Below are 27292 nucleotides of genomic sequence, written 5' to 3' on the forward strand. Positions count from 1 at the left end.
AAAGCTCCATTTTGTGATGGAAAAAAAAAAATTTTAATTCAGAATCCAACTAAAAACAAAAGTTTAGGGTTTACATTGACACAATTTTAAAAGTTTAGGGCTTAATTTTAAATTAGCGGAATTATCAAGTTTAATTTGTAATATAGTCTTATTATATACCTCCTATGGTTTAATTTAAAAATTATAAGATTTAATTTGAAATTACACTTAAAATATAATTTTTTCTTTCTACAGAAAAATATAACGTTCTATTTCTAAATGTACTATACTCTAAAAATTTTTGACGGGTGAATAAAAAAAAAAAAAAAACCTTCGATTGTCCAAAGAAGGTGATCAGATGAAACTCTTCCAAAAAAAAAAGGTGAGATGAAACTCTTCTTAAAAAAATTGAGATTAAATGCTTTTTTAAAAAAAGAAAAAAAGAAAAAGGTGAGAGATTTAAAAAAAAAAAATGATTTTACTAACGGTTGCCCTGCCCTTAGGACATCTATTAATAAAATATCTTAGGAAACTATTTTAACTTAGGGAGAAGTTAATAAATGCTCTAAACATATTGGTTTATGAATTATTTTAAAATTTTTTTCTTTTTGAAAATGAACTATTTTTAAAAGTTTATTATGAGAAGAAAAAATAGTAACTAACATTTACATTTTTTTTTTATAGTTTTTTATATTTTCCATAAAAGTGGCACTACCACACACCCTTAGTACGATTGTTACTTCACAAGTATAAGTGCTTGTGGGGTGTAGAGGGCAAGAGTCGGGTTCAAGTCTTCAGAAGGAAACTTCACACATATATACACTTAGATTAAGGGTGTGTGGCACTACCACACACCCTTAGTACGATTGTTACTTCACAAGTATAAGTGCTTGTGGGGTGTAGAGGGCAAGAGTCGAGTTCAAGTCTTCAGGAAGAAACTTCACACATATATACACTTAGATTAAGCTAGAGTAGAATTCTATCTTGTGTAAAAAAAAAAAAAAAAAAAAAAAAAAAAAAATTTAAAAATAAAAGTGGCATTAAAATTTCTAAAATGATTCTTTAAAAAAATGTCCAATAGGCACCCATTAACAAAACTCATATAATTAAGCTAAATTGAATGATTAATAGAATAATAGATAGCTAATGGGGCCCTCCTATAAATTCTCTCTCACAGAGAGAAGTCACGGAACAATCAACAGTGTCTATTCTTTTATCTCTCTCTCTGTCACACTGTCAACAGTCAACCTCATAAGAACTGAATCCATCCCAGCGTTGATTTCCACTACCTTTTTGCTCTTTCACAATTCACTGCTCCTATTTTTTATTTCCCAAATCTGTAACTTTCACTTTTCGCACACGATATACACATCAAATTGTTTTCTATACATATTGTGCTTCAAATTTTATTCCCTGTGGCTTCCATGAGCACTCAAGGAGTGTCTACTACGTCATCTTCTTCAACACCTCAAGGAGTGTTTCTGAGTTTTTTAGAAAAAAGTTTTTGTTGAACCCAAAATAATAAAATGCTTTAAAGAGAACACAAAGAAGGTGGAAATGGAGATCTGCTTTGAGAGAAGTGGCCAATCTCTCTGGTTGGTATCTACTATTTACAAAGATTGCTAATTTCCATTACTATTTTATTTCTGTTGATATTTAAATGACAAGTCTTTATTTCATATACGATGGAAGTATATAAATTGCTATTAGAATGTAGCATAACATGCATGGATTGAAACATTACAACATGTAGTATATAATAGTTAAATTTCTGTTGCAATCAGTGCTTATACTATTACAAATAGTTTGTGAACCCTGCCCTTTTGTTATTAAAAGTGTTGGTGGTGCATTTAACAAAAAGAACATAACTTTCTTTGAATTTTAAGTATATTGTTATTGTTTATTATCTTCATTATATATATTTCTTTGGTAAATTACTATTTGACTTTTTCAATTTGGCCATTTTACAATTTAATCCATAAAATTCCAATTATTGAATTTAAATCCCTAAAATGAGACTGTTATGATTCTGTCCAATTTAGAGGTGGGTCCAAAAGATCTCAACTTAATAGATATTGTATATCTTTCAAAGTAGTTGAATAAATGATCTAGACTAGATAGGAAATATATTCTCAAGCTTTACTCTTATACTGCTCTATGGATTTTGCTAAGGTATATTGTTCTGTCCTATTTCGGAATCCTATTTGTAATTGTCCAAGCATTATGCTAATTTTCATTTTCACCTTGTGCTGCAAATTCTAGAGAATTTTGCCAAATAAATTTTTGACATGTGAAAACTATAGACTGCATACTTCTTTTGGCATGTCTAACGTGATTATACTTTAGAATAATGATGGTACCATACTGACTCAAGGTTTTTACATATATACAGATTATAATTGACATGTCTGTAGATGATGATGCCAATGTTCTTTTCATACCTTGATTGACTGTAAAATAGGGAGGAGGATTTTCATAGGATGAATTTCAATTGGGGCTACTGATATTGAATGTGCACAGGCATTTCTGTCAATCTAACTGTGTTTTTTCTATTTCTTTTTTTTTTTTGGGATAAAAATCCTGATATGTTGTAATGAATTTATAGATTATGATGATTTGGAAATGTATTCTGTGATATATCCTTCTTTCATAATGAGAATATAGTCAGGATCTTTTCTTTTCCTTTCCTTTTTTGACAGGTTCTAGTCAATATTAGATATGATATGTATGGTTTCAATTATTAGGTTTTCATAAGATGAAGTAAAGTTAAATTGAGCCTACTGCTATCAGATTGCCTACAAGCTATACTTTTAGGTGCCTTTCTCACATTTATCTCATGTAGTGTATTTGAGTTAATCTATATGAGAGCATGAGTTGTGAATTTTGTCAAAGTTTTGAAAGCTATTACTTTTTTTTTTTCTCAATCACACAATATGATCAGATAAGCATTAACTCAGTCTTTATTCTAGAATATGTACTTACAATTAAAAAGTCTACAAATACTTTTGAAAGCTTCAAACAATTTCACCCTTGATATAATCTTCTTCCTGGGACTTGCCTACTTGATAGTCATGGGCCTTACGGCCAAACCATTATATTGTTAATATCTTTCTTCAAAATAAACTAGCATATCAAGCTAATGTAGAAGTTGTGATTTTTCCTTTATATCACCGGAGGAATTGGCTAGCAACATAGAGGAGCCTATGTCTATCTTGGAGCATATTATCTAGTTAGGACACCAGTATGTGCTGTTGTGGCCTTTGTTAAATCCTTAAAAGTCCTTCAGATTGGATTTAGAGATAGGGTCTATTATACAAGCTTATTTATTTATATTGCTAAAATGTACAAGCATTTTTGTTTGCCCATGGAACAAGTTTAACAAATTGGCAAAAGCAGGTTACTAGTACAAAAATTCTTCCTTTCTACAAAATTGTCCCCTTTCCTTTTTCTAATTTGTCTTCTTCTTTATTCTGCAATTTATGTCAACTTTATCATATAGCATGAATTTTCGAAGCCTTCTAACTATTTCAGACTAGAGTAATTGGTGTCAAATCTATATTTTATTAAAATTGGTGGTAATTGAAACGTGCTAGGCCTTTAGACTAAACTAGTTTTGAATGCTTAGTTGGATTTTTATTGATGTTTCAGGTTTTCAAAGCTAGAGTAGGGATATATCAGTGAGACTATTTTAGTAGATAAGATAATAATAGAGAGCAATTTATGTTTCTACTTTCTTAAGTTTATTGTTAATGAAATTTCTTATTCTTAAAAGAAGAAAAATTTAAAATATAAATAAAAAAAACTGCAAAACAAGAGACTGGAAAGGACTCTCACCAAAGTTACTCCACCTTTAGGTTCTTTACAATTAGACCAACCACTTCTTGATTTTGGCTTGCCACTTATTTTACTTGATTGTTCAGACCAACCATACGTGTTGTCATATTGGTGGCTTCAGCTTTCTTTACATTCCAATCGCTTCTGCATTTGTGCTAATGCCCTACTTTTATCAATGTAGATTAGAAGGCACACCTTTAGATTATGAATTGCTAATGAAATATATGTATCCATAGTAAAGCTGCAAAATTGCTTAGGTAAGGTAGGTGGCTCAATCCTATTATGGCATCCAATTTGTAAGTGTCCAAGTATTATTCTAATTTTCATATTCACCTTGTGTAGTGCTGGCAGAAGCAAGAGAAATTATCCTCATAAATTTTTTAAACGTGAAAACTAGAGACTATGTAGTCTCTACCATGTCTATACTTCGTAATCATTGGTGACATGCCTTCTAGAAAATGCAAGGAGGGACTCCAATTATACTGATTATTAATGAGTAAATTGCTATTATTTTTTGTTTTGATTATAGTACCATACTAACTCAAGTTTTCATATATATGCAGATGATAACGATTAACATGTCAGCAGAAGATGACACTCATGTTTTGTTTATACTTTGTCTAGCTGCGAAATGGGGAGGATTTTCACTGGAGGATTTCAGTTGAGGCTATGGCTACTGGATGTGCATAAGCATTTCTGTCAGTCTGATTGGTATGTTGTATCGAATTTATATATGGTTTTGGTTATAATGATTTGGAAATGTATTCAAGTGACATATCTTTGTATCTTGTTTCATAAAGACAGTAGAGCCAGGATCTTTTCTTTCATCTTCTTCTTTTTATTTTTATATGGTTTCAGTTATGATGATTTTCATAGGATGAACCGATGATGTTCATAACTGTTATTGGATAGCCTACAAGGCACAAGCTATACTTTTAGGTGACTTTCCCACAAGCTATACCTTTTTTTCCCCATATACTGTAGCGTATTTAAGTTTTTTTTTTTTTTTTTCCTTGATAAGTAAGAAAGGTGTATATTCAAAAAACTGTTTTATGTAAAAAAGCACAAAGCAAATCAAAGATCACAAAAAAGGAAAGAAAAGCAGAAACATAAAGGAAAAGCTAATTACAAAGAAAAAGAGAGCTAAGGAATGAAGAGAGTGTAGCGTTTAAGTTGATGTCTATGAGAGCATTAGTTGTGAATTTTGGACAAGTTTAGAAGCTATTTTGTTTTATCAATCATGCCATATGATCAGCTAATTAAGCATTAATTCAGTCTCCATTCTAGAATATTTCCTTGCAATTAAAAGTCAACAAACACTGTTGAAAGCGTCAAACAATTTCCGCTAGCCTGCTTAGTATATGAGCTTTATCAACTTCCCTAAAATCAACTATCTAATATCTGTTAATTTACTTATACATATTCGCAATCCGAAACTATAATTTGTTGTCGTAGATGTTTTTCATATCCGTTGTTGTTGTCGTTATCATTATCACATCATTATTATTATTATTATTTTACCATTGATGTTTGCTAGTTTGAGAAACTGATATGCTAGAGTAAGGAATATAATTCAAGCATAGCTATAATTGAATTTTTGTGATTGCAAATCAGGGTGGGAAAGGCTGGGGCTTTAGAGACTTTATGCAGACAAGCCTATGGGGCAGAGCAATATCAAAAGCTAGGAATTTATACTTACACTAACATCTTCTCTTATTCTAGTTTGTATCCCAATATCTATCCTATGAATTTTCATAAATAAGCTACTAATACTCATAGGCCAAGATCCTTCAATCTCACTATAGCACACATGTACTCCATATGCCACATCCCTAACCTGTTTTCATACGCTATACTTCAATCACTAACTCACTACTTCCAGACTCAAGAGTCTGGTCCTTCCAATGCTCTTTAGTTCATGTGCAACTCTTTGTTTCAAAATTCCCCTTTGTTGGGCTCTAGTTTCTCAATTAAAGTTAGGAAGCATTGGAGCTACAGTATTCACTGATTCATCATATTGGTTGAATGTGTTCTTGCTTGGGATACATAGTCCAAACAAGAGACAATATCTTATTACACGGATTTATGCAGCCCTCCTCTCACAACAGGTGAGCCCTACACACTTGTGGTATCCATACATTACGAGGAGACATTCTGTAGATTCACAAATAAGATATAGACACCTCTCATAAAGAAAGAGAGAGAACATTTTTATATGTATCATGTGTGTAATTGCATGAATAACAACAAAAATATTAATTTTTTTACTTTACCCTAGAGCACAATGGATAAACTATAATATTGAAAAAAGCATTAAAGGTAAAACGGTTTAACCTAAAGGCAAGGAATAAAGTGTATTTTATAAAATAATAAAAGTAGGACTAAAACTCATTTTCATTCTTAAACTTTCAGCAAGAAAGCAATCAGCAAAGCACATCCTAATGCACTATCTATTTTTTGTGTTGGTAGAGCTCTAGCTTCTTGACAAGCATAATTGAACTTGATTAACTTGACTAAAACTAACAGCCTAGAATCTGTTTATTTACTTATACAAATTAGTTAATCAAAAGAATAATTCTTTGTCAAATGCCTATCAAATCTATAGTTATTGTTGTTGTTTTCATCATTATATCATTGTTATTATGTCACCATAGATGTCGGCCAGTATGAGAATCTAATATGTCTGATTGAGGAATATAATTCAATCATGATGATAAGTGAATTTTTGTGACTGCTAAGCAGTGCGGGATGGCTGGTGCATTAGAGACTTAATGCGGACAAGCCTATGGAGCAGAGCAATATCAAAAATAGGAATTTATACTTACACCACCATCATCTCTCTTATTTTGGTTTGTATCCCTATATATATCCTATGGATATTCACTGACAAATTACTAATACTCATAGGACAAGATCCAACAATCTCACATATATTTCAGACATACTGTGTATGCCTCATCCCTAACCTGTTTGCATAAGCTATTCTTCAACCACGAATTCGCTATTACCAAATTCAGAGCCTGATCCTTCCAATGCTCTTTAGTTCATTTGCAGCTCTATGTTTCCCTATACCTTTTTGTTGGATTCTCGTTTTTAAATTAAAATTAGGAAGCAGTGTAGCTACATTAGCCTGTGCTTCATCATAGTTATTGGATGTGCTCATGCTTGGGGTATACATGGAGTACACTTCTGCCGTATTCTCAAAGGATGTCTTCTTCAGCATGAGGGAGTTATTTTGCTTTGCTGTTGCTTCGGCTGCAATGGTTTGGTAATTTTCTGTTTTGTTCTGTCTTTCATGATTTTTGTAGTATTCATTTTTTGGCTACATGTATTAAGTCTCTCAGCATTTTTTTGCATACCAATCATAATCCTCTTGATGGTGGTCATTTGAGGGTCTTATTTTGCTTTCTGGGCTTTTACCTAATCCAGAATTGGAGACTCAGTGCTTTTGCTATGGTATGCTTCTTTTCCATATTTACTATATGAGATTACAATAGAATACTTCTAATTTTTCACTGCATGCAGTCTCACAATTACTAATTTGTACTACTACATACCATATGGATTTGCAGCAACAGCAAGGTTTGCGGGTTTCGAATGAGTTGGGAGCTGGGAATGCACAAGCAGCTAAATGACTGTTATAATGGTTCTTGTAGTTGCAGAGATTTATTGTAGCCGTGATTCTCTTCTTCTGCCATCGTGTTTGGTCTATGCCTTTCGCAGTAAGAAGGAAATTGCAGATATGGGTCCTTTGCTTTGTCTCTCAATAGTCATCTTTCAGGTAACTTTCTCACATTTGAGTTGGAGCTAAACTTTTGAAACGTATAACTTCTTAATTCTTATCATTTCACGCGATACTATTAGCTATACTATCAAATACACATTAGTTCATTATTCATTTAGAATATTTCCTAATAAAGATTTAAAAAAGCTTACTCTTGGAAGTAATCTTCTTTATGGGTTATAAAATAGCCTTATATCTTTATTAGGAAATGTTTATGCAGTAGTTATGCCATAGTCATAACCATCATAATCATATTGTGTATATTTCTTCAAAATAGATCAGCATATGATACCAATGTAGAAGTGGTGATTCTTCCTTGATATTGCTTGCCATTAACTCACAAAGTTATTTTGTGCTATATATGCATCAGGGTCCCTAGAGGAAGTGGCTGGCAGGATATTGGCGCCTATGTAAATCTTGAGGCATATTATCTGGTTGGGGTTCCAGTATGCATTGTGGCCTTCAGTGTACACTTGAAAGGAAAGGGTCTACTGTAGAAGCATTTCTACTTGATCCTAAAACTATTTCACAAATTGGGAAAAACATGTTACTAGTACCAAAAAAAAAAAAAAAATCTACCTTTCTATATATTTGGTTTTATTTTTACACCTTTCTACAACTAAATTTCATGTTCAACTTGATCATATTGTATTAAAATTGAGAACCTTATAACTAATTGTGACTGAAATAATTGGTGTCAAATTGAGTTGAATGGACAAAATATTAGACTAAACCATTTTGAATGCTTAGTTGTATTTATGTTGATGTTTCCAGCATCAAAAGCAAGAGAGAGGATATTTGATGGAGATATTTAGTCTAGAGTTCAAAGTTTATTGAGTTGAATGGACAAGATTTTTTATTGGTAAGATGTTCCCAAGGAGTCTAGTTTGGCTAATACTAATTTTTATCCAACGTACGAAAGGAAAATACAATAATATCACCATTCTATTTCTCATAACTTGAAAGAGGAAAATTTTTTTAGTATTTTTTTTTTTTTTAGAACTCTTTCCAATGTTTTGGTTGTGGAAGATTTTAGAGTTTTAAGATTTAAACCTCTTTATAAAGACATTAATGCCATTTTTGCTATTTTTGTAAGAGTGAAGATAGAATTGCTACAAATTTTTGTTATATGTATCTTTAAGTGTGTGTGTATATCTATAAAATCAAATACATAGGAAAAGGTAAGTCATAAATTATGACAACATATTCAACGAATTGTTCACTCCTATGTGTCATCCCATAGGAATGAATAATATATATCTTAAATTCAACCTGACTAAAAACATTAGAGGACCACTGTGTTTGGCTAAACATGCCTAGTACTATATTAAGTCCCTCACAACTGTGGCAAGGGGAAGCACCGTACTTTACTACTGTGATTTGATGTAATCTGTCATTATTCTATTCAATAAAATTTCTACCCCTATTTGGGAAAAACTCATGGTTGTAGGAATTATGGAGATTCAACATGAATGTGAGAAAATTGAGCACCATGTTACAGGGATTTGGACATATATCAAATAATTGCCATGTGTTCACATCTTAATGAAATTTCAATTATAAGCTCCATCATTGGTCACCACGAAATTACTCTGTCCATTTTAGTTATTTATTTATTTATAATTCTAAAAATAAGGTAAAAAGATAAAGGAAATGTTGAAGCTGAAGTTGTGGCTAACCGACAGAGTGAAGCAAACGACAAAAGAAAGAAGAGAACGACATCAACTAATTCAGCACTGTTAGCACGTGTGAAGGAAAGAAAGAAGTCTGTTAGGAAGTCCAGCTGTCAAGCACTGATTAGTTGAATTGGATTGTTAGTTAAGTTGTTAGGAGTTAGTTATTTTTGCTGTTTTGGCGCCTTTTTCTTGTTGCTCTGTTATGCTATATATTGATATAGTTAGCTAATTATCTTGTACTCTGATATTGAAGTAATACAAGAACTTTCATTCCATCTGTGTGAGTCTCTTTCTTTACAGGAAATGATTAAGATAGTGGGGGGAATCATTATCTTAATCATTATCAATGATTAAGATAGAACTTTCATTTGTTTGTATTGTTAAAAGTTTTAATGATAATTTTTGTATTTTACCATAAATTTTAGCTAAATAAAAGTGAATTTTTTTTCTTCAATTCTCTAACGAGGAGACTAGGAAGGAAACTTTCTCTTTAATGGAAATATCTCATACACTGAAAATGTCTATTTCACACACTTGACTGAGAACAGGGGCTGTGAAACTAAAATGATAATTTTTGTTAATAAAAAAAAAAAACTAAAATGAAAATTAACCCAATCTGCCTCTGAGATTGGGGTTATCATAAGCTTTTTTTTTTTTTTTTTTAAAATTCAATTTTCTCCCTAAGCTCATAGGACAATTTACTCTGTTTTAAAAAATATCCATGCTCTTCTAAGTCCTTGCTTCTTTTCAATAGCTTGTCTTAACTGCATATGTCTTACATTGTGGCAATTATATACGCGGAAGAATTTCTAGTAGCCAATGTAAATAAATAACTGTTAGAGATGGAGAAGGGACCAAATTAGGTTATGCCAAATATATGCGCGAAAGAGTATCTAGTGGCTAGTGATAGATAAATAAAAGTTTAAGATGGAGAAGGAAGAGCAATAGAATATTCAAATTGTTTAAATGATGTTTGTTTAAGCTTATAGAGTGAACTGAATATCTAAAAAAAAAAATTGATAGCATCTGACAATTAACCCAAATCTCAAGACGGTTCAAGCAGTGATATTTCAACGAATGTATTATGCCCACAATAGTAGCCCCATCAAGGCTCCAATAGTACTCATGGTATTATTCTTACCATCACATAGCATGAGATCGATGACAATGAGTTCACCCCAGAAGTCCCCTTTTCCATTAAATATATATATATATATATATATATATATATATATATCAAGATGAATACTTAGAGCATTACCATCAGCTCTTCTATAAAAAAATGTCATTTTGACACACTAAAAGCCTATTTTATTATTTTAATATATCATTTTATAATATCTCATTCATCACATGTTTTATTCTTCAATTCTATACATTAAAATAATATTTACAGCACATTAAAACAAGAACAAAGTTTCTCTCTAAACTACTTTGGAGAGAAAACCTACAAACTCATCATATATATTTATATTGAGTGTGAATTTTGAAAATCTAACCGTTAGATTGCATATTCTTATTACATCCTTAATGCTTACAAAATTTCAAAAAAATCAAAAATCAATTGCTATGTCATCAAATAAATGTTATAATTTCAAGTTTTTGTAATCTAAAGTTGTAAATAAAAAATAAGTTAATTGATCAAATAGTAAATATATTCGATTTGAGCGAAATTTGATATGCATGTTAAGAACATAAGAAACATGAAATTCAACGGTTAGATTTTCAAAATTCACACCAAAAAAGAAATATATGAGAAGTTTGAAGAGTTTTTCTCCAAACTAGTTTAGAGAGAAACTTTGTTCTTAAAATAATATATTAACTCCTTCCCATCATCATCAACAACAACAACAACGGCACAACCACCATTGCCGCAACAATACCGATAGCCACCACCGGCACAAACCCACATCCACCAACGCCACCTTAAAAAAAAAAAAAAAATCCACAACAACCCACCACATTCACAAACCTCAAAACCCATCCCAAATCAAACAAACCCATAGCCACCACTGTTGCAACAACGACCACCAACAATCACTACCGCAACAACACTAACAGCCACCATCGGTACAAACCCACATCCACCAACACCACCTTTAAAAAAAATAGAGGGCCAAACTTACATGCGCTCCACCAGTCGACCTTATCAGTGAGGCCAAACTCTATGGCAACGGCCAATCTCAATGGCAACGGTTTAGGCGGAGAAAAAAGAAGAAATAGAGAGAGAATGACAAAAAAAAAAAAAAGAGACAGAGAGGCGCAGAGAAATTGATAGAAAAAAGAAAAAAGAAAAAAAAGAGAGAAAAAAAAAAGAAAAAGAAAGAAAGAGAGAGGTGAAACTTCTGGAGAAAGAAGAAGAAAAGAGGAAAAGAGAGTGACAGAGATGAAGGAGTGCCGGAGAAAGAAAGAAGAAAAAGAAAAAGAAAGAGAGAGGAGAAGAAAGCCATAAAGGATGAGAAAGAAATGAATAAAAAACTTTTTTTTTTTTTTAGTATTCTCAATCTATACCATTCCAAAGATAGAATGATACTGTTCACATGCGGTAAAAATTATGAGATTTGGAACATCTAATGAGAGGGGTTTTTTGGTCTTTGGTGTGTCAAATGTCAAATATTTGGAATTTGACACACCTGATGAGAATGCTCTTAGTCCACCTCTATTGATTTAAATAATAATAATTAAAAAAAAAAAAAAAAAAAAAAACAATAAAGCAAAGGAGTAAGAAACGGGGGGATTGGAAAAACTGCACTCGACTAACCATCAAAGAAGTAAAGGCAAAAGTTTAAACTTGACTGAAAGACAGATGTAAAGTTGTGAACACACACATGAATAAGAGATATAAGAGCATCCACAACAGTGGATGCTAAAAATTTAGCTATTTGACACCACAAAATTTACTTTATCTGTTTTACATACTCACTTTACAAAACATGCTATAGCAGTGGATTTATTTTAACTTTCAACACAATAAAATAATATATCTACTACAATAAAATAATATACTCACTACAATAAAATAATATACCAAACCCAATAAAAATTAATTTCCCAATAACCCACAACACAACGATGATCATCCACAATCCATAGCAACCATCAAAACCATCATGATCACCCACTAGTTCACATCACCCACAGCACCATCAAAACCCAGAACCACCATGATCCACCACCGACAACCAAAAAAAAAAAAAAAACCACTATGATCAACCCAACCAAAAGCCCACTAGATCATCCACAATTGACAAAAGCCACAGTGATTAACCCAACCAAAAACCCAGATCAAACTCAGATGGATCGGCAGCATGCCATGATCACCCACTAGTTCACATCACCCACAGCACCATTAAAACCCAAAACCACCATGATCCACCACCAACAACCAATCAAAAAAAAAAAAAAAAAAACCCATTATGATCAACCCAACCAAAAGCCCACTGATCGGCGGCTTAGGAGTTCAACGAAGTGGGTCAGTTGGTGGCTCGATGACATCGAGCTTCGATGGGCGGTGATGGTGAGTCAGGCCGGTGGACAGAGAGGTGAGAGTTTGAGAGAGTGAGCTTGAGAGAGTTTGAGAGAAGGTGAGACAGAGAGAGGTGAGAGCTTGAGAGTGAGTCTGAGAGGGAGAATAAAATAATATAAAAAATAAAAAATAAGCAAATATTATTTTAATCCGGCTGAGAGTAATTCTTTTTTTTTTTTTTTATAGCTCTTAGCTACAGTGCATAGCCATATATAGATGTGCACTGTAGCAATGAAGGTAAAAAATTTACCTTTAACTCCACTACTGTAATATGGATTTTTGTGTTTTGGTGAAACTAAAATAGCTATATAGCTATTTAGCTTTACCGCTGTGAGTACTCTAACAGATTTTGATTTAGCATTGAAATATAATATAAAGTTAAAGTACACCATTTTAATTAAAAACTTAAAGTTTACAAGTTTGGATCAAATTATATTACAATAATCACACACTATTTTCATTATCATTTAATGTAAATTTTTACTAACACATATTTACTCAACACATTATATACATAAAAAAGTTTCAGAATAACCCTAATAGAAAATAAGAATTAAAATTTAAAAAACTTAAATAAATAAATAACAATTAAAAATGAAGAAGGAAGTTTATATAAATAAAAAGGTAAATTGCAAATTGCACCTCTAAAGTTTGGGAGTGTTTGGATTTTACATCTTGAAGTTTTAGAATTTGAATTTTACCTCCTGAAGTTTAGGGTGTTTTGATTTTATACTCTAACGTTTCAAAATTTGGATTTTACCCTCTAAAGTTTACTAGTGCTTGGATTTTACACTCCCAAATTCTGAAACTTTAGGGTGTAAAATACAAACACCCCAAAACTTTAAGGAATAAAATCCAAACACCCCTAAAATATAAGGAGGTAAAATCCAAATTCTGAAATATCAAGGTATAAAATCTAAACACTCCCAAACGTTAGGGAGTAAAATCCAAATTCTGAAACTTTAAGGTGTAAAATCCAATCAACCCTAAACTTTAGGAGTGTAATTTGCAATTTAACCTAAAAAAAAAAATGGAGATGAAAGCAAGAGCAAACAAATTTTCTAATGGCTTTATGTGAGCTTTGTGCTCTTTAAAGAGTTTTGATAGTATCGCAAAATCTAATGATAATTTTTACCATAAATTTTAGCTAAATAAAAAAGTTTTTTTTTTTTTTTCCTTCTTTCTTCAATTCTCATACGCAGTACGCCCACCACATCTGAAAGAAAAAGGAAATTTAAACAGCTTCATATTCATAGCTGGCTACCATGAAACTACTCTGTTTCTAAAAAAAAGAAGTAATGGGAAAAGGCAACTGAGACTGGGAAAAGGCATTTGACTGAAAACAAACACACGGAGAAAGAAAGAACAGAGTACAATCCTTTATTAAACAGCCTATAAATATCAATTGGATCCGGCTTTGTTTCAAGTGGGTTTCGAGCATTACAATCACAGTTAGTCTTCTCTAATTTCAATTTCCAAATATGTAAGTGTCATTTTTCACACTTATTCATCCCTTTTATTTCTTCCCTTTCATTTTTTTTTTCTTGAAATGAAAAATCCATATCAACTTGTTTTCTTCTTCCTAATTGCCGTGAAGCAAGAGTTTCAACTTTTGTTTGTTTCAAGGTTTGAACCTCGAGTTGGTTTTCTCATTACCAATGAAATGAATGAATAAAGCTCCAAACAAAAGTTTGCTTTCTAAGATTAGAGTTTTTATAAGAGTGCTTAAATTCCGTAGTCTTTTTAAAAAAAAGGAAAATCTATTAAATTATCTTTGTCTCATTTCCTATAGTTAAATAATTTTCAGTCGTCCCTTCTTTGGAAAAACAGAAACAAAAGAAAAAAAGAAAAAGAAAAACAGGAGTCGTTGGATTGTCTAAAACCGGAGTGTTTTCTGGAGGTTTTGGAGACCATCGCTGCTGTAATTCCTTCTCACAAATGGGTAAGTTCTCACTTTTAAGTTTTACACACAAACACAATCATCTCTATTTATTATTACCGTTTCACTCCCTGTCTGAAACTAAAATCCCACTTCACATCGTTTTCTTCTTCCCTTATTTAATTATTTAATTTTCTTTATTTTTAATTGGTTGTACTTTTTTTAATCTAAATTTCCAACAGCTACAAGCCTACAATGAAGTGTAAAAGAGAGTCTTCGTCGTCACCATCTTCTTCTTCAACACATCAATGGAAATACGATGTATTTCTTAGTTTTAGGGGTGAGGATACCCGTAATAATTTTACTGACCATCTATATGTTGCTTTGCAACGAAAGGACATTTTAACATTTAGGGATGAAAAACTTGAGAAAGGAAAATCTATTTCTAATCTCTTCAAAACAATAGAAAAATCACAGATTGCTATAATCATTCTCTCAAAAAACTATGCATCTTCTACGTGGTGCTTGGATGAGCTTGCCAAGATTGTCAAATGCAGGGAAAAAATGGGACTGATAGTTTTGCCAATTTTTTATGATGTTGACCCGACTGATGTACGGAAACAAACAGGAACTTTTAAACAAGCCTTTACTGATCACCAGGAACGCTTTAAAGATAACATAGAGAAGGTGGAAACATGGAGAGCTACTTTAAGAAAAGTGGCTAATATCTCTGGTTGGCATTTACAAAATAGGTAATTTCCATGAATTTCAAATGATAAGCTTCTTTCATATACCATGAATCATATAATTAGCTATTAGAATATAACATAACATGCATGTATTGAACTACATCATGGTATGCTAGTTAAAATGCCTAATTCATCTTCTCCATTTTTTATTTTTTATTTTCTTAACTTTACTTTTGTTATTGTTTTCTCTCTCTCTCTTTTTTCAAGAAAAAATTGGAGAATTGAATATAGTTGGAATTGTATGGGGTTATTTTGTCAAGCTAGTCCTTAAATTGCTCCCAAGTCCCACACGAGTGAAAAATCTCCAAGTTTATATGGAACACTTGGTGCTTTATGGATTTTAATGTAGTAATTGAGCCTCCATTTGGGAAGCGCGTTTTGCGTTTCCAGCAGTGTGTTTTTTTTAGTGGGTCCCGTGCACTATTTACGGGACCCGCAAACTACTTTTTTCCAACAAAAACAACTTTAAAATTAGGTTTCACCGCACTATTCACATATTTAAAAATTATTTTGTTACATTATTTTCAGTTTTAAGTAAATTGTACTTTTCCAGTTCCTTTGGTGGGATAAGTTTACCCATTGGCTTCTTTAGTCAAAGTCTACCTATAAAAATGGTTGAAAGACTATACATTATGATGACTAAAAAAAATTTAATTCTACTATGAAGAGGTAATCAATTATTAAGTCACTCTTTTCAAAAAAAGAAACAAAAAATTTATTAAGTCACATGATGCTTTAATATTATGGACAAACATTCACCAATTACTCTAGCCGTGCCCCTTAAGAATTTAAGTCAACTGAAGACTCTTTTTTTGAGAAAGAACACTATGAGTTTATTCAATTAACCAAACTTTTGTCAAACAATACAAGGTTGTGGGCCTTTGTATTGTAACCAGCTTGTGTCAATTATAACACTTTAAGGGATCGTTTGAGAACAATTTATTTAGCTGAAATTAAAATTTTTTTGTTAAAAATACTAGAGGTAAAGCTAAAAGTTAATTGAAATAGTATAATAAGACATATAAATAGTATTAAAAAGTGAAATGGGACCATGAAAAGTAGCAAAAACAAACTGAATAATAAAATAAGATGCTAAATATAATCTATCCAAACGCAACCTTAATAAATCAATGTGACGCTTTAACAACCCAAAATGACCTTTTGCCAAATTATAGATTGGATTAAGTTTACCGCATGCAAGTCCTTTTTAAAAGGAATTTGTTTTGGTCCAATCACTATTTTTGGTTAAATAAATTCCTTAAAGCGCATTTTAACCCTTTTATTCACAAATCAACTGTTTTAAAAAATAAAAAAAAATAAAAATTATGTAATTTTGAAGAAGTAGAGCTTTAGTATTTTATAATGATATTAGTGCCTAAATAGAAATTCAAAGAACACCTCTTCTTAAGCAAAGCGAAAAGAAAAAGAAAAAGAAAAAAAATACACCATTATTTGAGTCTCCGTTCAAGAGGTAAAAACTTGTGCTTGTGCTGGCACTAAGGCTTAACCTTTTATTATTTGTATTCTAGTAATCTTAACAAAATATAACGATAACTATAGCCCTGAATATAATATACAATTCTATATCAGTATTTCTCTCCATGAGCTGATGAATTCATATGTACATGCTTGTGCAAGGTGTATTCTTGCCTGGTATTTTTTCTTCATCCTCTGCGGTTTTATAATTGGTTTGGACCATCATGTGATTATTTTCTATCTTGTTAACAGGCATGAGTCAGAATTGATCCAACACATTGTGAAAAAGATGATTTTATAATTGGTTTGGACCATCATGTAAATTTCTTCTATCATCTTTGCAGGCATGAGGCAGAATTTATCCAAGACATTGTGAATGAGATAATGGAGAAATTGAGTTCAAAATCCTCAAGCTCATTTGCCAGTGTGCAGAAACGTGGGTGCAGCAGTAGCCGTGTCATTACTTATGAAGGTTGGGATGGTGTCCATCATGGATTTGACAATTCAACAAGTAGCTGTGATGACTATAGCGATATTGAACCTGAGGAAAGTGATCTCTTTTCATACAATGGTAATGACCTGCTCCAATATCTTTCCTATTATAAGTCTAACCCTGTTTTATTTTATTTTACTTGTTGCACAGCTCATTAGTATAGTCCAGCCTTTTTTTTTTTTTTTTTTTAGCTGACCGCAAGCAATCCCAATCACCCTATATTTTCTAAGCCTCTACATCATCATCACTTGCAGGAAGCTTAATAACTAGTATAGAACCTTAGGCAAGTTAAGAATATGATCTAATAGGAAATACATTCTAAAGCTTTACTCGTTACACTGCTCCAAGGACCAAGAATTTTGGTAATGTAAATGGTTCAATCCTAATTTGGCATGTAACTATCAGAGTATCATGCCATTTTGCCTATTCATTTTCTGCAGGCAAACGCAAGACAATTTTTCCTGATAACTTCTTGAAACTTGAAAACTAAGTACTAAATAGTATTTCCTTCCCTGCCATGTGTATACTTGATAATCAATGGTGTCATGCTCTATAAAATAGATAATAAGAAACTCCAATGACACTAGTTTGTAATGAGTGAATTATTATTATTATTATAGTACCTTACTCACTCAGATGTTGACAAATATGGAATTGGTGGTGATGATGTATATGCAGCTGATGATGATGATGATGATGATGATGATGATGTTGATGTATATGTAGATGATGATGATGATGATGATGATGATGCTTCACATGCAAATGATGATGATGATGATGATGATGATGATCCATATGCAGATGATGATGATGGTGATGTGTATGTATATGTAGATGATGATGACGATGCTTCATATGCAGATGATGATGATGTATTTGTAGATGATGATGTATTTGTAGATGATGATGATGATGATGCATATGCAGATAATGATGCATATGCAGAAGATGCTGATGATGATGATGATTATTGACCTGACTACAGAAGATGACCCTCATGTCCTGTTTATACTTTGACTAGCTATTTTTCATAGGATGAATATCAATTGAGGCTTTGACAACTAGATGTGCACATGTAATTCAATGAGCCTGTCCATGTTTTAAATTTGTATTTGGTTCAATTACAATGATTTGGGAAGTTGTTCAAGTGGCATATCTAATCATCTTGTTTCAAAATGAAAATGGAGTTTAAAATTTAAAGGGGATCTAGCTCTTGACAGATAAGGAGTTACATGGTTTTTGTAATAATATTTTTTTGTTGGATGAATTTCAAGTGGGCTAGTGCTATTGGATGAACTACGAGCAATACTTTCAGATAACTTTGTCACATTTCTACCTTCTATGTGTTTTTGTGATAATGTTTATGAAACAATATATTCCTTGCAATTCAAAAGGAGAAAGTTTCAAACAAGTTCAGTTGTAAAGTAATATTCTTTTTAGATTATAAAAGAGCCCTATATATTCAAGAGGAAATGTCTTGCTAGAGAGTGGAAGGGACTCCCACCAAAGTTATTCCACAGAAAACGATCTCAAACTCTCCTTCGGCCCTGACGCTGACCCTGAACTTGACCCACCTGACATCGACGAATCTTCTGGATTTGGAATGGGGATGAGACTTGAGAGATAGAGACAAAGCCAAAGGTGGCGGGGTTAAGTTTAGAGTTAGGAATTAGGATTAGATTTTTTTTTTTAATAGGTTTCGAATCTCCCAATCTATGTATACTATCGTGGGTCGGATTCGGATATGCAATTTTTTTTTTTTTTTCCATCTCTCTCGGGTCAGTTTCTTTGGATTTGGGCTATATTTCAATAATGGGCTCTGTTCCTTTATTTAGGTACGACTCTCTTTTTCTCTTTTTAAATTTGGGATTTAGGAGGTACAAAATTTTGGTATGGTGCAACAAAATATTAGCTTACTTCTTGGCCTGTCACATAGTGATTCATCAATAATGGGCCTTAAGAAGTGTTTAGTTTATAGAATTTTTAGGGGGAGTTCAAAAAAATTTTTTTTTTTTTCCCAGAATCAAATTTCAAAGATTCTTGATCGAGAAATCAAGGTAACAATTTTGATTGCATCAAGGACAAAAATTGGGTAAAGAAAAGTGCAATCTTTTCATTAATAAATGTAATAAAAATTTAAGGAGACGTTTTCCTATTTATTAATTAATTAAAATTACTGTCACTTACAAATAATAAGTATATTTATTAGAGAAATGCCACGATTACAAGTTAGTATGGGAAACAGAGTGACAAGTTTGGTGTAGGAGTAGTGTATAGGGCAAGGTGGTTGACACCGTACCGGCTAGTATGTATCGTACCGATACATATACCGATATCGAAATGCCAACGTTTCATACCAGTTTAAATACCAGCCATGTATCAGCCGATTTCGGACAATATCGGCCAGTACTAAGTGTACCGGCCGGTACAGAAAAAAAGCTTTATTTATTTATTTTAGTTTTGTAATTTTTTAATTTTTGTACGAACAGAGTGGTAACTTACTTACATAACTTATTAATATTATTTGTTTTTTTAGTATGCAATGAACAATTAAGCTTTCTATTTTTTATATTGTGTTTTTTTTTCCCCTTTTAATTGATGCTAAAGTCCAAATTATGAATAATTTGTTCTGAATTGAGGTAATGTTTTTTGGTAAACTTTTATATTTATTATAATACACACACACACACACACACACACACACACATATACATACATATATATATATATATATATATATATATATATATATATATATATATATATATATATATATATATATATATATATATATATATATATTTATAAATATAAAAAATAATGGTAAACCCGAAACGGTACACCAGTATTGACCGGTACTGAAATATATCGTTCTACTAGTCAAACCGGTACAGTCTCTGGTACGAGATTAACTCCCTTGGTATAGAGAGTTTTTTTTTGTTTTTGTTTTTTTTTCTTTGATGGGTTCTAGTCCTTATCAGATATGATTTATATGGTTTCAATTATTATGATTTTCATAAAATATAGTAAAGCTCAATTGAGCTTACTATTTTCATAAAATATAATAAAGTTCAATTGAGCTTACTGCTGTCATATCACCTACAAGCTATACTATTAGGTACCTTTCTCACATTTCTCTCATGTAGTGTATTTGAGTTAATCTCAATGAGAGCATGAGTTGTGAATTTCGGAGAAGTTTATATGGTTTCCTTGCTCTTTAGAAGATTCTTCTGTTGTCGTAATTAGTATGGTTTGAAGGAATTATGAATGGACAGAAATTTGTCAAGTGTAGAATTGGAAAATTGAGTCATTGGTAACCAATTTCCAAATTCTTGATATAGCAGATAATTACATGAGAAACAGAGTTTTCAACAGAAAAGGGGCCCTCATATTAATTTGCAGAATAGTTTTAGCTCCAATGGAACAAAATCATAGAAACTCAGACACAATGTGGAACTTGTTAGGTGGTTAAGGTGCTTTAATGCTTGTGAGATATAGATGGTCTTTTTTTTCTTTTTCTTTTTTTTTTAAAAAAATTATTATTAACGGGTTCTTTTAGAATAATTGTTAATAAACTATTTAAGTAAAGTTTTGACACCACTTTTGTGAGAAATATAAAAAACCATAAAAAAAAAAAAAAACATTAATTTCTTTTTTCTCTTTCCAAAAAAGTTTTTAAAAATATTTCATAAACTAATGCCCTGAGGGCATACATTAACTTTTTCCCTTTTTTTTAATTACCACTATTATAATTAAATTGAAGTAAAAAGTTGTACAAGACCTATAGCAATTTTGTCTATCAGATAACATATTCTATTATTATTAATTTATTTGTAGCTATTAAAAAAGTTATGGTGACTATCACAAGATCAAACCAATTTGCAAAGTTTGGAGAGATGCAAAATTTATTTGGCCACATGAATGGAGGTACTTCTTGACCAAATTCATATCCTAGGATTTTTGGCCACATCAATGGATTTGAAATTGAGGCATTTCAAATCTATTGATTCAAAATCAAAATCAAAATCCATATCCAAATTCAAGTTTTCCAACACAACTTGCAATTAGATGACCTTTCTAAATTCTTGTTAGATAATGTAATTACAAGAGAAAAATATTCAAACAAAGATGGTTCCTCATTCTATAAGAGGACCTAGTTGTGAATCAATGAATGCCTTTCTAAATTCTTGTTAGATAATGTAATTACAAGAGAAAAATATTCAAACAAAGATGGTTCCTCATTCTATAAGAGGACCTAGTTGTGAATCAATGAATGTTGTTGTATTTGCAATTAGACATTTGAGACAATGCAAAATTCGTTACCACATTGAAGGCCATTTTCTTTTGATAAATCAAAGTAATGACTGTTGACTCTCTCTCTCTCTCTTTGCAAAAGCGTATCTAAGCAAAAAGAGAAAGAAGAATGATGCCCAGGACTATCCAAGAGGCAAAAGCAAAGCATAAATAGAAAGAAAACAAAAAAGAAAAAAGAAAAAAGCAGTGTAGAGCAGTTGAAATCAAACTTCTCGAATTTTTTTATAAAAATATGCTCTTGCAACTAAATTGAAGATTATAAAAATTCTCAAAAGCACTACAAGCTAAAACTCTCTCTCTCTATCTCGCCCTTCCTCTGTCTTTCTCAATGGGAAACTGCTTTAGGAAATCCCGTGACATCCCAATCTCCTCAGGCTCCTCTCATGACACATCACCTCCACAACAATTTCCAAAGAGTACTCAAGGACGATTTAGCCCAAATCCATTAAAAAAAAAAAAAAAAAAAAAAAAGGCCATTCTTTCTATCTCTTTTACTCTAGTTCTACACATGGTGTTATACATATTTTGAAAATCTAACCACCGAATTGCATATTCTTAATGTTCTTAATATACATGTTAAATTTATTTCAACTCGGATGTTAATTACTATTCGATCCATAAATTTTTTTTTTATACATAATTTAAGACTACAAAAACTTAAAATTAACAAATTTATTGATGACATAGCTATTGATCTTTGAACTTCTTGAAATTTTACATGTATGAAAGATATGATAAGAAAATGCAATTTAATTGTGGTTTTATCAAAATTTACATTCAATAAAAAAATATAAGGAGAGTTTGAAGAATTTCTTTCCAAACTCGTTTGGAGATAAACTTTCTCCATAATCATTTAACAAAGAGGAGAGATGAACACATGCATTGAAGGTTGTGAATTTAGAAAAATAAATTAAGACGAAAGCAAGTAAAGATGCGGCATGAAGAAAATGTTGATGGTAGTCTTTGTCCGACGATGGTGGTACTAGTACGGCAACTGGCCAAAGAAGAAGATGATGGTGGTGGTGGTGTTGCACTAAAGGATTGTTTTGCTAAGGATTTATCATTTGTAATTGTCCTTTTGGTATTTTTTTTAGACTGGATTTGTCATTTGGCTAAGGGATTTTCTTATTATCTAGGTTTATGAATTGTTTTATTGGTTAGTCTAAAAGATTTTCTTGATATTCTTGGGGCAATTGAGCAAAGGGATTATTTGATAAAAAAAAAAAAATAAAAAAAAAAATTGAAGAATTTCTTGTGTCAATTTGTAAAAAAATATGGAGAGAGAGGGACAAGGTCAAAAATTTTGTGTAGCTATATACTAGTCGTTCTGGGGCAATGGCCCCCTAAGCCCACACGTTCCGTCCCTGCTGACCCAGCCACACGTGCAAAGTCTCACCACCTTACAATAAAGCCTCACCTACTCGATGTTAGGTGCACCACCATCGGTGCTTCTGAAGGATTGGGGCTTGAGTTGGGCCTAACTCATCTCATTGTCATTGAGTTTCTCTCAAAGTGAGACCAGCCCACTAACATGACTAGCCCATACTAATTTACACCCAGGTCCAAAAATACTTAGGCATAACCAACTCAAGCCCAACATAATTTTAGGTCCAAACCCTTTTAACTTGCAAACATTCAGCCAGATCTCTCTTAAAACATTAACACTCACACTTAAAAATTAAAACCCAATCAGCCCACACTCATATAAAGCCCAAATTATAAATCAAATGATGACATGACATTTTCATTAGTGAAATTACATGACATTTTTAATTCAAATGATGACATGACATTTTTATTAGTGAGCTAATAAGTAAAAATCAAATTGATTGCTACCAAATCAATTGTGACTTTATGATATTTTTTATTACTAAAATTTTTTTATAGCATCAAACAACTCTTTAAATCTTTTTGGTTAGTGTATAATTTATTTTGGATTAATAATTATTAATTATCATGTTACGCAACATAAAAGAAGACTTTTGTTTTTTTGTTAAATTAAAGAAGACTTTTGTTTTTTTGTTAAACTAAAGAAGACTTTGTATGTGCCAAGTAAATCACCAATTCATCAATGTCATACTCATAACATTTTTTTTTTCTTTTCCCTTTTGCCTTGAAGATGACGTAAATACGCTGAGTTTCTTCCCTTCTAGAGTGTTTCGCGTCGAGCGGTAGTGTGAAAAGCGGACTTTGTTTTGTGCGTGTGGGCTGTTGCTGACATGTTGTGGACAAAACTTGGCTTGGAGTTTCGGAGAATGACTAGAGTGTTCGCCTGGTATTATTTTGATTAAACTTTTTCTTTCTTTGTGTTTAAGTTTTCTAGAGGATGATTGACACTTGACAGCTTTGTTGACTGGCTGGTAAAAGAAACATAATTTGCTAATTATTTTTTTTTGAAAAATGCAATCTGGTTAATGGTCTTTTGGAAAGATAAGGTTGTCTATGGTATCTTCGTAGCCATAATTTATTGAGTAGTGTAGCATTTATTACAATTTTTATTACATTAAGCTTATTAAATGATGTATCACCAACCACAAAAAGACCTTCAAATATATTGAAATCTACCAATTATATTTATTGTCACATCAATTTGTAAACTTTATGTAATAAAACTTGTAAGACCTTTAACATTTTTCTAATTCATTATGACTAATAACAAAATTGTGCCTTAAAAAAAAAAATTTGATGAACACCGGAATTTGTACCATAACTTAAGATTGGGGATCATATAGCACAAGAGACAGCATAAGAAATAGATGTGCTTCATCTCACTTCAGTTTGGAGGAAATGGGATTAAAAAAAAAAGAAAAAAAAAAGACCAACTTTTCCAAGTTTGAGGAGACTAAGAATGAAACTTCAAAGTAAAGGAATCAGCTTAAATTTAGTGTGTTGGATCCATTGGGATTTGGACACATGTCAAATAATTATCATGTGTTCATGTCTTAATGAAATTTCAATTATAAGCTCCATTGCTGGTTACCATGAAATTACTTTGCCCCTTTTAGTTATTTATAATTCTAAAGAAAGAAAAAAAGATAAAGTGGGGGAATCAATATCAATGAATTGACTTTCATTTAGCAATAGTCGGTAAGCTCAACCCTTCTGCCACGCCAAAAAAGAAACGAAGGAAAATAGGCATTTAAGACTTAAGACTAAGGGTCCATTTGGATTGAACTTATTGTTGCTAAAACTAAAAACTGAAAACTGAAAACACTGTAACAAAATAATTTTTATATGTGTGAATAGTACTGTGGGACCCATTTTTAATATTTTTTAATGTATGAACAGTGCGTGAACAGTAAATTTTGTCTATGAACTGTAAATTTTGCTCCCTTAAAAGCGTGAAGGAAACGCTGAATCCAAACGCTCACTAAGCAAAAGAGTAGTTGATTTGAGTTGAAACAGATGATATTGAAGTTGTGAAAACAAACACATGGAGAAAGATAGAATAGAGTGCATTCATTTATTAAACAGGCAATTATGTAATAATATTACTGTGTGGTGGCGATGTGCTGATACTGTGTGGTGGCTGTGAATCTATGATATTAGATTGAGGGAATTAGTGTTATCTTTTAGCTAAGCATTAGTATTTTTTTTTCAATAAAAGAAAAAAATTTCATTTTATTTTAATTTTAAATTTTGGAAAAAAATTAAAAAAAAAATCTGTAAAGGCATTGGATGGAACTAGCCTCATCACACGCGCTTTGCGCGTGCAATGAGACTTTTTTTTACCTAAAAAAAAAATGTTTTATATATATAATTTTTATTTTAAAAATCTAATTTATAAGTGGATAAAGTAATTTGAAAATTAACAGGAAAGTGGTCTTATTTTTTAGGCAATGTTTTAGTGGGAGTTAGAGCTGCATTTTTAGCGGATTATCTTTTAGTTTTGTCTCTACTTAAATATAGGGGTATAGGGGTATTTTTGAACTAAAAAAAATGAGGAATCCAAACAGGGAAAGCCCCTTAAATAGTAGTATAGATGAGGACATGCACAACTATTGCAAATGTAAAGGAGTAATTGGACAAAATTAAAATTTTTAAACCTAAATGATATTTTTTTTAATTAAAAACTAAAATGAAAATGAATCCAATCTGCCTCTGAGATTGGAGTTAATATCATAAGCTATCATGATTTTTTTAAAATATTCAATTTGCTCAAGCACATAAGACAATTTACACTTTTTTTTAAAGGGTAAAAGTGTGGTTGATTGGATTGAAAGAATGGCATGAAATTGTGAACATACACGAATAGGAGAAATAACAAATTCCAATTGAGCATAAAATATAATATAAAGTACACAGTTTAATTTAAAAAAATAAGTCTATGAATTAGGATCAACTTATATTATAATAATAATTCACTATTTTCATTATCATTTAATGTGAAATTTTATTCATTCGTATCTACTCAACATATTATATACATAAAATAGTGTTTGAATAATCCATAATAGAAAAATAACAATTAATTTTTTAAAAATAAATAATAATTAGAAATGAAGAAGGAAGTTTATTGAAAATATAAAAAAGAGAATTTCTAAAATCTCTTTTTTAGAAATTTTCTAATGGCAAATAAATTTTCTAATGGCTTTATGTAAGCTTTGTACTCTTTAAAGAGTTTTGATAGTATCGCAAAATCTAATGATAATTTTTATTTTTTACCATAAATTTTAGCTAAATAAAAAAGTTTTTTTTTCCTTCTTCAATTCTCATATGCAGTACGCCCACCACATTTGAGTAATTTTTTGAAATACATGTGGGTGAAAAAGTGTGTAAAAATATGTATAATGTTATTAAAAACTGAAAATGGATATTTGAAATGTCCTACCAAACAGCCCTTAAACTGATTACCATGAAACTACTCTGTCTCTAAAAAAAAAAAAAGTAATGGGAAAAGGCAACTGAGACTGGGAAAAGGCATTTGACTGAAAACAGGGATGTGAAATTGTGAACACAAACACACGGAGAAAGAAAGAACAGAGTACAATCCTTTATTAAACAGCCTATAAATATCAATTGGATCCGGCTTTGTTTCAAGTGGGTTTCGAGCATTACGAACAATCACTACTACTCTACTCTAATTTCAATTTCCAAATCTGTAAGTTGTCGTTTTTCACACTTATTCATCCCTTTTATTTCTTCCCTTTCATTTTTTTTTTCTTGAAATGAAAAATCCATATCAAATTGTTTTCTTCTTCCTAATTGCCGTGAAGCAAGAGTTTCAACTTTTGTTTGTTTCAAGGTTTGAACCTCGAGTTGGTTTTCTCATTACCAATGAAATGAATGAATAAAGCTCCAAACAAAAGTTTGCTTTCTAAGATTAGAGTTTTTATAAGAGTGCTTAAATTCCGTAGTCTTTTTAAAAAAAGAAGAAAATCTATTAAATTATCTTTGTCTTATTTCCTATAGTTAAATAATTTTCAGTCGTCCCTTCTTTGGAAAAACAGAAACAAAACAAAACAACAACAAAACAAAAAAAAAAAACAAAAAAACAAAAAAAAAGAAAAAGAAAAAGAAAAAAGAAGCACGAAACAGGAGTCGTTGGAGATCATCACTGCTGTAATTCCTTCTCACAA

At 31.4% G+C, this 27292-nt stretch overlaps 1 protein-coding gene and 1 pseudogene across 1 annotated transcript; both read left to right on the top strand.

Annotated features, from left to right (window-relative positions):
- Window positions 1-8096, top strand: part of LOC126699310 (protein DETOXIFICATION 14-like) — a 52234-nt pseudogene extending 44138 nt beyond the window's left edge.
- Window positions 8097-14933: 6837 nt separating this feature from the next.
- LOC126699767 (disease resistance protein RPV1-like) lies at window positions 14934-18373 on the top strand. The gene is made up of 3 exons (XM_050397734.1): window positions 14934-15430; window positions 17248-17537; window positions 18234-18373. Exons 1-3 carry the CDS (start codon window positions 14934-14936, stop codon window positions 18371-18373), a joined length of 927 nt encoding a protein of 308 aa, XP_050253691.1.
- The last annotated feature ends 8919 nt before the right edge of the window (window positions 18374-27292 follow it).

Source organism: Quercus robur, chromosome 9 (genome assembly GCF_932294415.1).
Source record: "Quercus robur chromosome 9, dhQueRobu3.1, whole genome shotgun sequence".
Lineage (NCBI taxonomy): Eukaryota > Viridiplantae > Streptophyta > Magnoliopsida > Fagales > Fagaceae > Quercus > Quercus robur.

What these genes read in the sequence shown, in the direction of transcription:
- LOC126699767 (XM_050397734.1), top strand. Translation starts at nt 14,934, where the DNA reads ATGAAGTGTAAAAGAGAGTCTTCGTCGTCACCATCTTCTTCTTCAACA. An exon ending in GGTTGGCATTTACAAAATAG is followed by an intron (nt 15,431 to 17,247) that starts GTAATTTCCATG and finishes TCATCTTTGCAG; the next exon opens with GCATGAGGCAGAATTTATCC. An exon ending in TGTTTTATTTTATTTTACTT is followed by an intron (nt 17,538 to 18,233) that starts GTTGCACAGCTC and finishes ATGTATATGTAG; the next exon opens with ATGATGATGACGATGCTTCA.